General features: G+C 42.0%; 1 protein-coding gene across 1 annotated transcript in view; it reads left to right on the top strand.

The window, feature by feature from the left end:
• Positions 1-17,671, top strand: part of HOMER1 (homer scaffold protein 1) — a 101,035-nt gene extending 83,364 nt beyond the window's left edge. Inside the window, exons 8-9 of the mRNA XM_063320804.1 lie at positions 939-1,019; positions 6,146-17,671. Coding sequence (XP_063176874.1) covers positions 939-1,019; positions 6,146-6,334 — 270 coding nt within the window. The 3' untranslated portion in view covers positions 6,335-17,671. The remainder of the gene's footprint in view (positions 1-938; positions 1,020-6,145) is intronic.
• The last annotated feature ends 448 nt before the right edge of the window (positions 17,672-18,119 follow it).

Genomic DNA, 18,119 nt, shown 5'->3' with positions numbered 1-18,119 from the left:
AGGATTATTTTTTTTTTGCCCTGTGTAAGAGCAGATTGCTTGAGCCCTCCGTGACTCCAGTGGAGCAGTTGTTAGCTGTTTCCAAGGAGGACGCAGGAGAGGCACAGTAGTTACAGAATATTCTCCCAAAATGGAACGAAGCCTTTTCCAAACTTCCTCATACTTAAGACATTAGCCGGAGATCGGTAATGTTTCCTATTTTGGTGCCCGTGCACTTTTGAATTATGCTGAGCTGATAGCTGCAAAGACATGTTTCTGAAAGGAGTTCTGGGAGGTGAATATGCCCTTCCAGGTAAAAGTACTTAATAGTTTTAAGTTTGATACACTGTAGTTTCATTAACTGTTTCTATTCATGCCTCCCGAAAGTAGAAAGTGTTGATTATTATTTTTATCTATATTTGTTATTTTTATGCATTATTACTTTCTTCTTGCTAAATTAAAGATACCATTTTTTGTAGACTCTCTTTTTACAGAAATCAATAGTCAAAGCAGGCGATTTTTTGATGCTCAGCCCTGCTGCTAGTGACATAATAAGCAGCTCGCAGATGAAAATTGGATTTTTCTCTTGAAAAAATGGAGAAAGATAGATTCTAATAGAATGTAAAGTATAAAACTGTTTCTCTAATTACAAGGACCCTTAATTTTCCAGGAAAAAAATATTTCAGGTCTTTTGTGTGGGAGAGGAAACTTGGACTTTTATAAAAGAAAATGCCTATCCGTATTGTTGTTTATTCGCAATGGAATTGCTGGTTTGGGACTGTGATTCAGGAGTGTTGAAAGCAGGGCTTAAATTTTGTGTGCTGTGATGGGCAGTAGCCAATTGCTGGTTTTGGTATCACTGCAGTGGCTGGCTCAGGAGAAGAAGCAGTAGCCAGCTTACCTGCACTGCGGCCAAGCCAGGTAACGTGTTGCTAGCAAGGCTGTTTCTTCTCCCTTAGGAAATAGAAGGATTGAAACAAGAAATCGAAAATGCCAGAGAGCTCCAGGCACAGAGGGATTCTCTGACCCAGAAGTTACAGGTGAGCTATAGTGCATCATCTTCATTTAGAGAGAAGGGAAAAACGATCATCAAGTGAGCAGTTCACATCAGCAACTTGTGCTGCATTCACTGAAGGTGCCAGATAAATATGTACGTTAGACTGCATTGCGAAGTGGTGGGTTGGGATGGTCCTTAGGAATTTGTATCAAAGTTTCCACCTGCTGTAAGCTGCTATTTTTACCCGAGGGAACAGACCCAGATTTCATTTACAAGTCCACAGAGCACTCTCAGGCTAGCAGATGTCCTTCATTGGTACGTGTCCTGGGCAGTTCTGTCTCACTTTCATTACAGTGTCTTCCCATAGATCTTGTGTGCCACCAAAACTGTCAGGCTGCGTATCATCAGGTTGGGATGAGTTTGTATTGGGCTTTTAAACGTGCCCTGACAAAGTAAAGGTTAAAGCGCTCTTGTGTACTACAGACTTTAAAACCACACTTTGACGTTTTCTTGGAATTATTTAGGATCATAGTGGTTTTATTGGGTTTTTTTCTGGGTTGTTTCTTTAGTGTGTGTAAAGCCAGATACCTCAGCCTACTGGAATGGGCATGCCCTCAGTAAACCCTCCCTTGCTACATCTCAGCTCCTGTCTTTCTGTCGCTGGGCTGACCAGCCGGCATATACGCACCTCCCTTGTGAAACCTGCCCTCTGAATGAGGCTGACCCAGAGCTTCGACGGGTTCAACTCTGAATTCAGACTTCAGAGTTTTGACAGGACTGGGAACTCAAGCTTTAAATGGCTCCAAGCCCAAAGTGCTGAAAGGTGACCCTCACTCTTCTGTGGCTCAACCTCAATCATGCTGAAAGCAAGCCCCATCAGACTAGCCACAGCTTAAAAATCGTTAAGCAAGTGTTCTTTGAAATGCATTACATGAATTGGAACTTCCTTGAATCTCCTTCTAACCTACAGAATAAAACCACATTATAAGGACAAAATGAGTTTATTAATTTTTCCCCATTCTTAAGTCAAATTATTTGGAGAAAGTATGTTATTACTTTAAACAATCTTTAAAGATTGTTTTGAATACACCTGAGCTTGCCTGTTCCACTATTTCAAGAATTGTTGCTGGCTTTAGGCTAAAAATGGGGAGTTTTCAGCTGAAAAGGAGCTTATCTGAGAGACTCAAAAGGGAGATTATAATGAAAGCTGGAAATTGTTTTAGCAATAGCATATGCCACAATTTCAGTGTGAGATCATATGAAAAGTAATAATGAGCCAGAAATCAGCTATCCTTAGCAAGCAGAATTATAAGAGACTAGAAAGAGATGAAAGATGAGAAAATGCTAAGTTTTTATTAAAATTTGTATAAAGTCAGTAGCTTCCTTTTGGTATATTGATATCTTTAGTAACCAAATGGATATATTGTGTATATATGTCCATACGTCATGTTGTAGGCGATCGGTTTCTGAAAATAGCTCTATATGGTTCTATTCAAGTAAATTTAAAGCTCACTTAGGATCTGAGTTAAAAGGGGCCTTTCTTAAGCTTAAAGCTTATTGATGACCCGATGCAGCCCATCTAAAAGACCTTGAGTCTTTGCTTTGCTATAACCGTCCTGCTTTGATTATACTGGCCTTCTCTGAGCCACTTCACCCCGCATCTGTGACGTCCGTGAAATGGTGTTTTCTCCTCTAGCTCCAGACTAACCATCTGGCATCTGTTCGCTTTGTTGACTCATCATCTGTTTTCAGGGTGATTGTCTCCAGGGTCCGTATCTGTTCATCTCTCTCTTTTTTTTCTTCTGGTTTATTTTTTTTCCCTCTTGTGCTTGCAAATGGATTATGTAATTCTAAAACATTTTGGAATGTAGCCTGTATGAAAAATGCTATACAGAGAAAGGACTGTTTCAAGGTGTGTTGCGTTTCTGACACACTCATGTCAGGGAATGCATTAGGAATCCATCACTGGCAAATTCCAGTGAAGAGCAATATGTTATCACTGTGAAGGGTAAGTATCGGGGCCCTTGTTACTTACTAATTTCATTAGCAATGTAGAGAGGACATATCAGTGAGTCACGATCAGTGTGACTCTCACAGTAAGTCAGGGTATCGTCATTACTATGGCTGATTCCTAAATATAGCTGTTGTGTATGAATTCTTTGCACTGAATTCTACAAAAGATTATTACAGTACGAATAACAAACATAACTTGTTAATAATTTATTTCTTTTCTGAAATAATATATGCGAAATGATTGTGTCTGCTGTAAGAAGAGCTTGAAAAAACAGGGTAAAATAGACTTTGCAAAGGGCCTGAATGTATCAGAAAAGTCAGTTTATTGTTAGATGAGATTAACTACAAATAAAATGAAATGACACGACTAGGGGAACAGATTACATTACATGTAATCTCCACTTCTTCCCATCAAGAAGCAACAGTTTTGAGGTAGACTGATTTGTCATAAGAAACTGCACATGAGCTGGACATGAACTTGTAATGCAGTACTATTGTAAAAATCATTAATACTAATCTAGGTTAAATACGTGTAAGGATCAAATGTAAAATTTGGGAAGAAGCATTTTCCAGAAATTAAAAGCAACAGCTCCTGGCATATTTCAGTTTGTTCTACTTCCCATACGTCATTAAATATTTTAAGCATAAGGTAGGGAAAATAAAACAGGAGGAAGTGTGGGAGAAAGTATATCTGAGGAAATGTTTGGGAAGCTAGATGTATATGGATAAGGAAAGAGATGTCAAGACTGGGATATAAATAAAATATGGAAACTGGAAGTTTAAACACAAGGGAGCTCTTCTGATTTGAAGAGATACAGGGCAAGGATTACCAATGGAGAGTTAGCCTTTTGCTGAATATGGGTGAAGTTCCTACATCTCACTTTTGGTTTTACCTCGGTGCTCACAGCAGAGCAATTCCACAGTTAAAGAGCATCTGAGGAGGGCCTGAAACATGATCTTCAGTGCTAGATACAGACCAATGGGATGCTCTTCAGGCCCGGATATCACAAAATAAAACCATGTATGTATCCATGGATTTGTTCCAAAGTGGTCCCTTTCATCACTGGCTTGCCTTCTTATAGAAGTTAATTATCTCTAGGGTAAGAGCAGTGGCAAGGAGACTTCCTAGAGCACACAGATTTGGTGTGTAGAAGAGGAACGGTGACAGGAGAAGCAGGATGCGTGAGCAAATGTGGACAAACAGCAGTCGGTTTTGTGTGAGATGAAGATAAGACTCTGTCATTCCTGCAGAGCTGAGGGGACCTTGAATTTCCCTTTTTGTCCTGTGCTGCAGTCACTTGGCCTCAGGGGGCCCGAACCCCTGCAGTCACTACAGCAGGTGGTACTTGCCAGTACCTGGTTTGCAGAGCAGGAGTGGGCTCGACGCAGGAGAGCCTTCAGAGGGTTATAATCAGTTAGCTTGTTTGTTTATAGCAGCAGTGGGGTAGCTAATTACTACATACGCGTGTATGTATTTTAATTTCTATTGTTTCTACAAATACTCTTTTCAGTTGCTTCCTTTAGTGCTTTGGCAACTGTGTTGTTCAGTGTTAAACTAATTCTTCTGTTGGTCCTGGCAGCAAAGAGTCATTCCTGCTCTCAGTTGTGCTGTTCAAGACCAGTGCCCAAAACTCTTAACTTGCCCATTTACAAACAAGAGGTAAGGGAGGTTCTCCACTTCAGCTTGGACATCACCCTTGGCTGCACGAGCAGCCGCAGTTATGAGGAGATGAGGTTCCCGAGGCGCTGCCTTCTCCACCCACGCCACTGCTGGGGTGCCAGGGCTCTCCCCGGCTGTGGGGCATGGGAGCCCACACTGAGCACGAGCCACATCGCCCCATCCCTCCTCGGGCCAGGGATGCAGCGGACCATCGGCGCTGCCATCAGACCCTTCACGGGGGGAACGTGTCTCTTGGGCCACGGACTTTGACACAAGTCTCATACCTTTTACTCTTGACTGCCCAAATACGTGTTCTGCGTGGGTCAGGCTGTTTCTTAGCTGAGATCTCTCCCGTGAAGAACCATAAAGGGCAGAAGGAGGAGTCGCTCCTGCCAGGAGCAGCAACTGCTGCCAAATGGCTGTGAGAAACCAGTTGTTGTAAAAACTCAGAGCAGGGCCATTAAAGCTTTGTGACACAAAGCCGCTGTAAAGGGAAGAGGTGGTGAAAAAATGTTAAGTGTGTGTAAATACGAATTCACTATGCACTTTTCCGGAGGATGGCTGCAGACGGTGCGTGGTACACTAAACATGCTGCCCCGGCGCTGCCGTGGAAAGTGTTTTTCATAACCGAAATTACAGAATTCAGCATGAATTTCCAAGACGTGCAATGAGCGCGCCAAGAACCCGTGTGCTCTTCCAGGCCCAGGTGACAGGAGAGGAGGGCACAAGCTTTGCAGGAAGCCAAGCGGTGTCACCTCCCTCCCCCTGCCCGCGGGCTGGCACAGGGGGGGGCTTCTCCTCCTGCTGAACCGCAGCTCAGCTCGCTCGGCGTCACCTCCCCCCAGCTCTGGGTGACGTGCTGCTACTTCATGTTCATGGTTCCACCCGCCGTGTGGGAACAGCTTTGTCCGTGCGGCACTTGGGCTGCTCCCGCCGCGGGGCTTGCGGGTGGGAGCGCCAGTCTTGCTAGTTCATGTTTCTGTCTTAATTTTCGGGGTGAAACGGCCCATAATGTGGTGCGGGAGTGAGGCAGTACTCCTCCATCCACAAAGCTGCATTCTGGATGGGTTTCTCTATGAGACCATTTAGTGGGGACGGTGTCCTTGAGCAATTCATGTAGTCTAAATCAGGGAACACTTGAACTTGGGTAAACCTTTGAGAAGCTGTTTTCAGTAGGTGGCACATTTCTGAATGATGGAAGCAATAACTAACCTGAATAAGTGTACCATCTCATCAGTTGTTCACTGGCTGAATTTTATCCCTCTCCAAACAGTTTCTGTCCTTCAGACGAATTGCTGAGAAAACGGAGGAAGCGGCAGTACATACGCAATCATAATAACAATTTGGGTGCCGGTTTTGGTGTAGTGAAAACTGTAAAGGGTCACAGATTGCTTTAAAATCCAGTTGACAAAAATAGCACACGAATACCAGCAGGAGGTTAGACTGCATTCTGTTTGCAGAACAACACATTAACGTATTATGTATTTTCTCTGAAGGAAGTAGAAATTCGAAACAAAGACCTGGAAGGCCAGCTGTCTGATCTAGAGCAACGTCTGGAGAAAAGTCAGAATGAGCAAGAAGCTTTTCGCAATAACTTGAAGACACTTTTAGAAATTCTTGATGGAAAAATATTTGAACTAACAGAGTTACGAGATAACTTGGCCAAGCTAATAGAATGCAGCTAAAGAAAATGGGATTCCAGTGCCAATCAGCTTAAAGATGCACTGTCTCTCTTCATAGGACTGTGTTGGGCTCTGCATCAAAGTTGCACAAAATTAGAAAATGCTCCTCTGAGAGGGCTTGTTTTAAATTTGAGTCGTATTTCAATGTAAAATTCAGAATTCAGCTTGTAGCTAGTTGAAAAAAAAAAAAAACCAAGAAACAAAAAAACTTGAATTACAAATTACCTCCTTGTACATTATTGGCCATAGATAACTTGAAAGATATTAACAGTAATTGAATGCAATCCTTTTCTAATTATCAGTGATGGAGGAATTAGCAGTGTCCCAGGTCACATCCCCTTTTTTTCTGGTAGACACAATATAGGTTATCTGCTGTTTTATTTATTTAAGATACTTAATTGCTCCGTTTTGTGCAAGAACTTAGTGATGACAGCCCTGTATTTTGTTGTTCTTAATAATTTCTCAGGATACTTTGCACTGCGGAGAAGCAGTGCCATTACCAATTTATTCTTTCCAGGAGTGAGAGAGATGCATCTTTAATTGAAACAAAGTTACTATAACTGCTTGTATAAAGTTCTTCCTTTTGGAGTTTTTTTGTTTGGTTGGTTGGTTGGTTGTTTTTTGGTTTTTTATATATATATATCTCTAATGGAAGATACCGTATTTCTTTATGGAGCTTACTCTGGTGTTCTACAATATTGTCCAATGTAAGGTTTACTTTTTCATATGAATTCCATGTAATTACAGTGAGATACTATCTTCCACTTAACTATATTTTGAAGCCAACCAATGATAGAAGGTGAGTCCCCCCAGGAAAAAAAAAAAAAAAAAAAGGCAAAAAACCTCTGAGAATTTTAAATGTAAAATTTGACATGCACAGATAACGAGGAATAGCCAGTCATTTGTTTTCTGGCCTTGATACATATGTCGAATATGTATGTTCAATTAACTGTTAACCTGTTCTGCAGGAGACTTTTTCAGAATGTCACGTGCATTTCAGGTTTTGTGAATAATGGCTTATGGGGAGCATTGTTTTATTACAGATTGCATTAAGGGCATAGAGCTATTGCAAGAGATTACTTGTACACTGAATTTGTCCAGCCAAGAAAGCTGTTTCTAGAAGTTTTGTTGTCATAGCAAATTGGAATGGAGACGTTTACTCTTTTATGGGTCTTCATATCACATCTTTATTGAAACTACACCAGGCAATATTCTGAACTGTTAACTAAATGTTTAAAAACAGGAAATTGAATTCAATTATCCTCAGTGAGCAGGTTTTAAAGTTGTTTTGATGTAATTTTAACAGACTTTTGGCAAACACACATTTCTTTATATAATAGATTTATTTAAACAAAAAGAACCTCTTTGAAAGGTAAGCCAAGTGTCACGTGTCTTGCATCAAAGTACATTCTTGCCATAAATTGCTTGTAATGTTGAAGAGGGCTTTTTTAAAATGTATGAATGAGTGTCAGACTTCTGAGTCGAAAGATGCACGGACCTTTGTTTGCTCCCCAAATTAATTTGAATGTTAAACATGAAATCTAGCTGCTTATTAAATTTGTACAACACAATATTCTCCACTGAGAGACTGCTATTCAAAACTAGAAAAGATAAGTTTGTTTTCATGTGTGTACTGTGTGTATATACCATATAATACACACAGGTTCTCATTTATATTAGAAATACATGCTTTATTTCTAAGATACCAGTTTTTTTCTTTACCAGTGATTTATCAGGTTTCCCCTGACTAGTCAGGAAAATGGTTTAGGTCAAATGCTAAACCGTCATGTATTATACTGTATGTAATGTACACAATGTTTAAGTTTCCTCCATATTTTTAGGGTATTTTCTCACCTGTTTTATTTATTGAAGGGATGGGGGGAGCTTGGTTCAGCGTGCTACTCGTTGAAAACTTTGTGGTGAGCTACATGTTTTTCATTCAGTGGATTTTAGGCCGTGATGTGTATATCTTCATCAGGTCCAGATGAGCATATATAACTAGTTTTTAATTTACTTGGGGATGTTTGGGCCTGATTCTCCTGTCACTTGAGCTGCTGTAAACCACATGTGTCCTTGATGTGATGCCAGCATCGTGCAGTTGGCATAGCATCTGTGGAAGTGCAAGGAGAATTTGGCCCGCTAATGCTCAGTGGACATAATAAAGATGAAGAAAAAGAATAAAAACACAGAAAGTTGATGATGGAATAAATGTAATATTATTTTTAATGATAATATTATTGACATTTTTAAAGCTATGATGTCATTTACATGTGGGGAAATAGTGGACAGAAGTATTTCCACTTAAATTTTGTGACTATGTGTGGTACATGAGTATTTCTATGTATACGTACACACACATATGTATATACAGAACATGGAACAATTTAGATGTGCACATTTTTAATATTTTCCTATTGAAATTAAATTTAAAATTGGAAATTGATACTTGAGAATTTCTTTTCTCATAGAGTAGATATGCTTCATTTCTTTTCTTTTTTTTTTTTTTTTTTAATAATACAGTTACGGAGGGCTGCACCTTTGAATTCCCAAATAGTTGCCAAACAGAAATATGGGATAAGGTGGACATACGTGCACATATAAATAAAATCGTATTGCTAAGACTATTTTTAATGTTTACATACAGTAGATGAGTGTTTAGAAATTGTGATCTAAAGTTCATATTTAGGTGGCTATACCTACTGTAGCCTCTCCGCTTCTATTTTAAGGTAAAAGCTTGCCTGTTTGAAACATTACTTTCCCAGAGACAGGTATCATCCATTGTATCTATCTTTGAGGAAACTATGGGGATATGGATATGAGAAAACAGTGTTGAGTACTATTGCATGAATATATCACCATGACCTTGCACTGGAGGGGAGGGCAGTCACATCGCATATAACTTGTTATATGGCAACTACAGTCTCGTAAAAGGAAAAAAAAAAAAAAAAGAATTACCAAAAAACCTAACAGAAATACCCAAAAAAAAAAAAAAAAAAAAAAACAGAAAAAGAAAAAGAAAAAATACAGGTTTTTATTTTGAAATACACTTGCTGTTCTCTGGAGAATGTACTTTTACTCTTTCTTTTTTTTCCTTAAATCTTTTTCAAGTATGTGCAAGTGATAGCAGCAGCTACCTTAATCTTTCAGGTGCTACTGGATTTTGCATTAGTGTGTTATGTTGTGAAATCCTGACTTTGACATAAAAGATTTTTGTAAGTATATCCCCGTCTGGATAGTTAGTTTTTGGAGTGTCTTGTTCGTAATCCATATGCCTCAATGATCCAGAAATTGCATTTTTCTATGTGGATAAAGTAAAACATGTGAATTAATCTGTCTGTTACAGACTGGGAATTCCTTTTCCTGGCTAATACATCCAGGAAAGAGGAGAACAAAATGAACTGATAATGCAGAAATGCTGTTATAAGGTCTCTAAGAAAATACATTTTCAGGTAAAATATAAATAAATAAAGGGCTAAACCAGATGTAACACAAATAAGTATCGTTTAATGCTATTGGTAGCATTCCCAGGATAATTCCTTTAAAGAAAACCCTGCAAGAATGAACAATGCATCAATTAAAGATTAATATTTTGGGATGTGTCTTTTCAGTTGTCAATTGTGAAAGCTTTCTGATTTCTGCTCATTTTTCTACCAGTTAGGGACTAACTTCAAGTTTACCTTCAACAAGAGGCTAAACCTCAATTTGTTCTAACATCTTTTATATTCTGTGCTGAAGTGGCTACTGAACACCGCTCTGTGAACACCACATTCAAAAATCAAAATTTTTTTCAGAAATACCGCATGGAGGGAGGAATGGAAAACTGTCGCAGACCTTAATTCTCTGCAGAACTGTGTATGTCAGTAAAAGCACTTAATCTGGTTGATTGCGGAAATCTCGGATCTTGAGGCCAAAGATAAATCTGATTAGAGATTAGGTCTGCATGTCGAAAGACAATTAAAAAAAAAGGGGATCATCAAGAATCCCCATCCAAGGAGTGTAGTTCAGTCTCAGTAAACCGGACACGCCGGCTAAGTGCACAGCTGTACACTGATTTTTTTCAGGAAATGGACCTGACTCTGCAAAGCAGTGTTCAAATTGTCTTGTTTACATTTTCTTAGTAATGCTGCATATGTGCACTACCTCTGAATGGTGCTAAGCAGAGAACATATCACGGGAATAACAGACACTGTTTAAAATCTATATTTTTTTCTTTCTTTTTTTTTTTTGCTTAGCAGCATTAGTTCCTTGCTTTACTCCAGTTACTTCAGAAAAGTAGGATTAATTTTACCCATGATGTTGAACACTTGGGAACAGCGAGCAGAGTTTTGTGTTAGATCCTGGAGTCAGTTCGGCTCGTGTCCGCTCTCCTGGCTGCACAACCCAGCCAGAAAGCGGCTGCAGCTGCTTATGTCACGATACTCGCAGTACCTCTAGACACTGCCGATGGAAGTGGGTTTTCACACCGTGTGGGGTCTCGTAGCCTGCCCGCCACAACCTCTCAGGGACCTGTAGCTGCCAGTTCTGCCTCCCCACTGCTGGCAGCTCATCCTCGGACCAAAGAAACACAAGCCTAATTTATACCCACTTTCTTCCCTGTTGCCGGGTCTTGCCCAAGCAAAGCTCAGCTGCGACAGTGCGTCTGGCAGTTTGTGTCATTTTCAGATACAGGCATGGGAAGGAGGAGTAACCATCAAAGGTGTTTTAGATTTGGGGTGGGGGGAAACAGAAGAGTTGTCAAAAAGATTCCCTTAATGGAACCGGTAGGGAGAATGGTCTGCGTAGCAAAGGACAGACCACCTGAGCTGCTGCCAGAAGCGACAAAAAGGTTCGTTCGAGAGGATCTTGCTTTCCCTTAGGTATGCACGTCATGCGAATAGTGAGCGCGCCTGGCTTGCCCCAGAACTCTGCTCCGGTTGCCGTAGGCTTCTCAAGGTCAGCATTAGGTGTGTGTTCCGTGAACACAGCCAAAGTTCTGGCGGTCTACAAACCCCGTGTCCTTTCCATCTTCACAGCTCTAGAGGTTTGGTATCGGTGTTAGTCATCAGTAGTGGCTGATCAACAACACTCCCTATTTTTTCCTGCCATCAGTTCCTAGCACCTGTGGTATTTGTGTAACAAAGTTGTGAGCTGGGTTTTGGGGTTTTTCTTTCTTTTCTTTTAACTTCAAAGTAGTTTCAGACCTTGTCTGTCCCTGCCCTGGGGATTCTTACCTGCTCTCATCCGGCAGTGTGTCAGCCGCTCTTGCTTCCACTAGATTGAGAATAGCAACCTAGAAGTTTTCTTGGAAGACAACTTGCATTTCTGTGGCTGTGGCAATTCTTGAAGAGGAAGAATTTTTTTCCCAGTAGATCAAGAAGGAGGCAGAGTCCAGGACCTTCACAAACAATACCTGCATCCAGGTGCTAAGGGGAGAGGAAAAGCTGCACTGACAAGGTATGTTGAAGTATAATCTGCCTTTATGGATTTCCGCCTTTTTAGTTAAATATGGTCATGCAGATATTTGCAAACTTTAAGATTTTCAGAGAGGGAACAAGACTTTTGAAATTCTCCAAGTCTGGATTGTGTTCTGTTAAATGATGACAGGAATTTTCTGTAAACAAAAAAGAAATGGGAAGCAAAATGATCCGGTACTTCCCTGCAAGAGAAGCATCACAGGCCTTACCTGTGGATGGAAAAGTAAAGATTAAATCTACTTTCTCTGCATCTGAAAATACTGCTATTTTTGTAACTCCAGCAGTGTTGTTTCTCAGGAATTTGCAGCAATGGGAACCAGAAATGTATCAGTGGAAGGAAGGCACGGTGCTGTCTTTGACTTTCGCTTAGTGAGAGGAGCCAGGACAGTGATGCGCAGTTGAGCGACTCAGGTCATATCTAGCGTGAGCATCCCGCGGAGCCCCCGCTGCCCCGGCTCCCTGCTGCGCCCTCCTACATGTGTGGCAGCCGGACCAGGCCTGGCTGCGCTCGCCCCCTGTCCCAGGAGCAGCCCCGGGGGGTTTGTCACCCTTTGTTCAGAAGCTGCTGGTTCGAACTGTAGCCCCCATCGTCACAGGTTGAGCCCTTTTGCTCCAGAGATCCCGAGCAGAGAAGACAGAGGGGAAATTTCATTCTGCAGATCCAGAAGATGAGTAACACGCTGGTTTGGTATAAGCACCTTTTCCCCACCTCTTTGAAAGAAAAAGGAGTTATGAAAGCTTTATTTGGGGTAGTTATTGTTACCATTTGGAAACCTACAAGTCAAAACTTTGTTATCCTATATTTCTTATTTTTCCTTTTGTGTCTCTGTGCTCTTTTCTCCTGCGTAACTTGGGGCACCAAGCACATGTTTACGATAAATGTAAGGAAGTCCTAAACTGCTTATGGAATGAGATACATGAACATCCAGTGTGCTGCTCACCAGGCAGGCACGTCAGCAACCCGAACAAAAAAACACATAAAGGGTATCCATAGATATGGGGTGCTGTCTGATGTGCATGAACATCCCTTAGCCTCGGCGAAGGAGTTGGCCAGGCAAAGAAGCCAAGAGAAGAGGCAGTGGGGAAGCACCAGGAATGTTCTAAACAAGCATTACTGAAGCATGCCACCAGGGAGCATTTGGAATCAAAGCTGGCTAAAACAGAGAGCAGTGCAAGTGTTCTCAGAAAACAGGAGTCTGTGTACTCTTTATTGAGGATGGCTGCATTGCAGAAGTAGAAAATTCCTATAAGGCATGTTTAACTCCTCAAGTCAAAATGCAGTAGTGTGTCAGGATTGGCAGGCCGTTTTCAGAACAGATTCAGAGCTGATTTTTTCTGCTAAAACAAAGGAATCCTACACCAGGCAGCAAAAATTGCCATCCAGCCTGAGGATTTCTGTCAGCTAGGGTAGGAGACAGATGTTTTGCAAAGGAATTAAAGCAACATTTTGCAATTTCCCTGAGAGAACCAGTACCAAGAGGAGAACAGATCTCTCCGCAAATTGCCTGAGTCAGACTGGGACATCCAGCTACAAGACTTACGTCTGGACTGGCCGGACGGGCAGGCAGTGAACTGTGCTGTAGGTCCAAAGGTTTTTTAAGGGACTTGTGACAGTTTGGCCAAATTCCAGTAATGAAGCTGTAACAAGGATCTATGTATCTAAAAACAAAACGCAGAAGGAATTAGGGCTCCACAGAGCACAGCAGCAGTCAGCCCCGTCGCTGAGAAACCAACTGCACTGGGGGCTCTCCGAGTATCCAAACATGCGATCTCCTCCGTGACCCTGGCAGAAAGGAGGGTTTGCTTACGGGATAAAAGCAAAGGGGTTAACCAGCCACTGAGGCAGGTTTTACAGCTCAGGAGTAGCTACCAGGTGGCTGTGGAATTTACTGTGACGTTTTAAGTGTCTCTTTTCAATGCGCTGCACCAGAAAAGGGAGCCGCTACTTCAGGAGGATGGAAGCTGACGTCCATGACCCCAGTAAGCATAGCTCTGTGCCTTATATTGGGTAAAAGCTGGGGCATAGCGACTTGGAAAGTAGCCACGTGGTGACGGGGGTATGTCAAGGGGTCAGGCCTTCACCAGCCGGAAGTTCTTGAGGTATAAGAGAAGAAATTCTAATTTCCAGTATTTCAGTATATTAGAACATTTTTTTTAAGGAAAGCCCATGACTTGCTGTTGCAATGACATGTTGATGGGCTCACGGAAAACATCTTGGTGTCCTGTTGGGAGTCAGCCAGGCTTCTTCCACTGGTGAGCTCCAAAGGGGGCAGGAGATAAATTTTACCTTCCATCACCGAACCAAGCTGGTACTGCCAGTGCCAAACACTCCCTCATTCAGAAGCATCCCTGAAACCGTGAGCATCCACTAAGGACTGCAGGAGATTGGCGTCCCAGGGCGTGGAAAGGCCGGAAGACTTGAGCTCTGCTGGCTGGCAGCAGGAGCCAGGCTTTTCCCAGGGGGCTGATGCAGTCTTGACACATGCTGGTTGGGACGCAGAGCTTCTGTTTAAAGCCTCTTATTGCAAATTGAGTTTAAAAGTTGAAGACTTGAAGGTTGCGGTGTTTGGTTTTTTTCTGTGAAATGGGACACAGCACTGACTTGCAACTGTAACTGCTTTTGAGTATTTAAATGTGCTTTAGATGTAGTATGTGTTAGTTTGCATACCAGTCTAAACAAAGCATGTCCTGGTAGGCAACCTGCAGCTCACGTTCTCCCTGAAAACATAGCCTGAACAGAAACTACTTTTTTTTTTTTAAGGAAAAGTGACAGACTTCATCTCCTGAACAATTTGCTCTATCAATCAGGCATGGTTAACTAACGCTACCTTTCACTGAGGGCAAGTCCTGCGCTCCTCCCATCTTTTCCCAGAATGGATTAAATGATTGTAGACATGCTCCAAGCGTCAGTTCGCTGGTCTGCAGCTTTTCTTGATCCTGTCTGCTGGCCACAGGCACCGGAGGAACGGCCCACGAACGGCCAGGCCTCGCAAAGGCCAGCAGGCTGACCCACCGAGCTGATGACCGAGCAGGGCAAGGGGGTGAGGTGATGGGACACACAAAATGCTGTTGCAGAGCGGGTGGAAGTAATTTGTTCGTACAGTGGTAGTGGGCAGGAGAACAAATAATGAACGACCTTATGTTTCAGCTTTGGTACTAATACTAAGAGAAGCCTTCAACCAGCAGGCACTGCAATGCATCACTTGGAGAGGCTGTGACCTTCCGTCAGTAGAAACCTTCAGGAAACTATTACAGGAATGACACAGGTGTATGTGCTCCAGCAACAAAAGGATAGGACGTGTGATTTTTTTTTTAATAGTCTTATTTTTTAATGCCAATTCAAGACAATTTTTTGGTTTTTTGTTTTTTTAACACATCACTATAAATCAAGAGCAGTGTGCCACGGCTTCTTTGTCAAATTGTTTTTGCGGGACTCTGTCCGGTCCAACAGTCACTTTACTCACAGCAAGTGAGTGCGGGGAGAAAAAGGCCATCACTTCATGATGCTTTATATGAAGTTGATTCATAAAACATTTGTGTTGTTTAAATTGTGCAGTTAACATGCATGGCAGTTCGAGCATGCATTGATGATTTTGTACGGTAAGAGCTCAGTTACACTCCTGAAATTTAATGGGATTAAAATAAAGTACTGAGGAAGAAAAAGTACAGTTAATATAAATTTTTTGTATGAATTGCATGAATCTTCTTTTTTTCTTATTCCTGTGACTTCTAAGCAGCAATATACAGGGGGAGCATGATGCAAATTAGAGTTGTTGTTTAAGATAAAAGAATGAAGTAAACAGAGATTTTTGTTTGAAAGACTATGAATGTGCTTGGCCTTATATAAGCCATATGGGGCATAGTGAGATAGCTCAGAGAAGTCAAGTCTATTTTCTTCCATGGTGAGGAGAAAGAGTGAAAAGAAGGTAATACAGACGATTTGTCTGTGACACAAGCGTCCCCAACAAACATCCCACAGACAGCACACAAATACGGTAGGAACAAAGGGATAAGGCAGCAGATGCAGGGAATGATCTTGAATGTAATTTTTGTTTTGTGTTGGGTTTTTTCCCTCCAGAGTTTTGGTTGATTAAAGAGGGGAGCGTGAACACCAGCACTAACGCAGACAGGCAGCAGCTGTCACAGCACAGATAAGAATCTCTGCCTGTTTTTATCCACCAGCCCTTCCTGCCGAGGCAAGGTTTCAAGGGAGATGTGCTGCCTTTGGGCTGGGGAAAGCCTGGACAGTCAGCATGAGAGTGGTGAAGATTTGCATAACATTAAGAGAAGGCAGGAGGGACCCAGAGCCTCGGTGCAAAAGGGGGAAAGGGCAGAAGGCACCTCTGTGGGAAGAAGGCAGGTCTGCAGCTCTGCGGGATGGAGAGTGGGACAGAAGCTTGTAGCATCGCTGGGAGGAGCAAGGCAGGTTACGTGGTGATGCTGCTACGGCTTCCTGGCAAAACCTCTGGAATCTTCTGCTGTAGCACAGTTTGTGTCAGCAAAGCAGTGCTCAGAACAGTTAAATGGCTGACATGACACGTCTGAAGTTTACAGAGGCTATTTTATCGTTAGGTTAATTACATCCCTCCCTCCTCCTAAAAGGTAAAAACACAGTGGTAAAACTCCATAGCACTAGAGCTGGATAAGTGATCTGTGACACGAGCATAAAGCTGGGGCTCTGGTGGCGGCGGCGAGATGCTGGTGGTTTGGTGATTCAGGTACTGCATCAGTCCAAGATTCCTGTAAGCTCCCTCCTACGGCAGGAAGAGGAACGCCTGTGAAACGGGCTTCTCCCTGCGATGGGAAGCAGCAGTAAGAACTGCTGAGAGAAAGAACAGTGCATCGGTTTTGGAAAAAGAGATCTGACCAACTCCCTTACCATTTGTGCTTCCGTGCCTTCTCCCCATCCCCTCTGCTGAGTATTAAGCGGTGTAACAGAAGCAAACCGTACACATACCAATGGTTTCTGTCAGAACAAGGGCGGTGGTTTATTTCTGCAAGTTTGAGGACTGTGGCCCAGTGGCTATTTATTTACAATGTACCTTTCCTTTACATCTGACATGTAACTAACATGAAAAAAAAAATTAATAAATGATGGTTCTACCCATCTCCCATCTTTTATGTGTTGTACAAACATTCAGGTCTTATTCCCAGTAGCATACCACCACCTTCCAAGTGTGCCTACAGATACACTCACTAATTTGCAATTCTGGTGCGTGCATTAAATTTAAAATTAAAAAGCTGTAGTAATACCCGTAAGAGGCATAAAAAAGCAGCTAGTTATCTACTGAAGCCCATGCCAAAGTAGACGCCAGCTGACGGTAGCAAATACCCTTACACAGGAGTCAGTCCCGCAGGGCAGAAGGTGTGACATCACCCGCCGCAGGGTCACACATGCTGCCAAGGGCACAGCCACAGCGTTGGGAACAGACCTGGGCTACAAATATAAACCTAGTCCTTCACAAGAAAAGTCAGCGATGACCAAAGAACTTGCTTATTTCAAAACACATCTCCTGCTCGTTCTAGATGTTCTGCCACAACCCAAAATTAGCAGCACACACCGTCATCAGCAGAAGTGAAAAACACTAGAAAACCTGAGCCAGACAGGCCTCGGACTTGGGTTAAGACACTTGGCAGTGTAGATTTGTACTGCAAATCCAACCTTTGTTTCACTTTGTTATTGGAAATGTCATACCTTTTTCTTGTTTTCTCAGGATTGTAATTGCACGAAAAAGTTCCTGTTCCAGAAACACACTGAGAATTTCTTTTTTTCTCATGTTAAGGGACATAGAAACAACCTGCACTGACTCACCTGTAGTTCTTGTACCAGAAACACAGGAGTAAAAGGAAAAAGATGCACAATGCAAACATACCTCGTTCTTAAGATACACGACTAGATAAATAAGAACACAAAAAGGCTATAGGAAAAAAAAAAAAAAAAAACCAACAACAAAAAACCCCAAACAGCTGGCAACTCTAGCCTGGGAGATGACCACTCATCTGTTTTGGGATATTTCCCCTCCCCTGGAAAAAAAACGTTAAACTCTTCAAAACGCTCATAAAGGTACTTCTAAAGCATCCAAGTTCTTCATATAAAACCTAGTTTGCTTTTGAAATATTATATTGTACATATACCAAAAAAGCAAACCATGGAGAAGTTGCGTGTTTAACAAGGGCGTGTAAGAAGGGAGCTAAGCTCTTAGTATTTCTGGGTTTCAATTTTTAACCTTTTTTCATAGAGCGTTTTTCTCTTCTGATTAAGAGATGGAAAGTGTCTGTGATTTGTATTTAAGCACAACTATCTTGCATTATTTAAAAGCAAGATTCTTTTATAA

This window comes from Chroicocephalus ridibundus, chromosome Z, assembly GCF_963924245.1.
Source record: "Chroicocephalus ridibundus chromosome Z, bChrRid1.1, whole genome shotgun sequence".
Lineage (NCBI taxonomy): Eukaryota > Metazoa > Chordata > Aves > Charadriiformes > Laridae > Chroicocephalus > Chroicocephalus ridibundus.
This window is presented reverse-complemented; position numbering and strand designations above follow the sequence as displayed.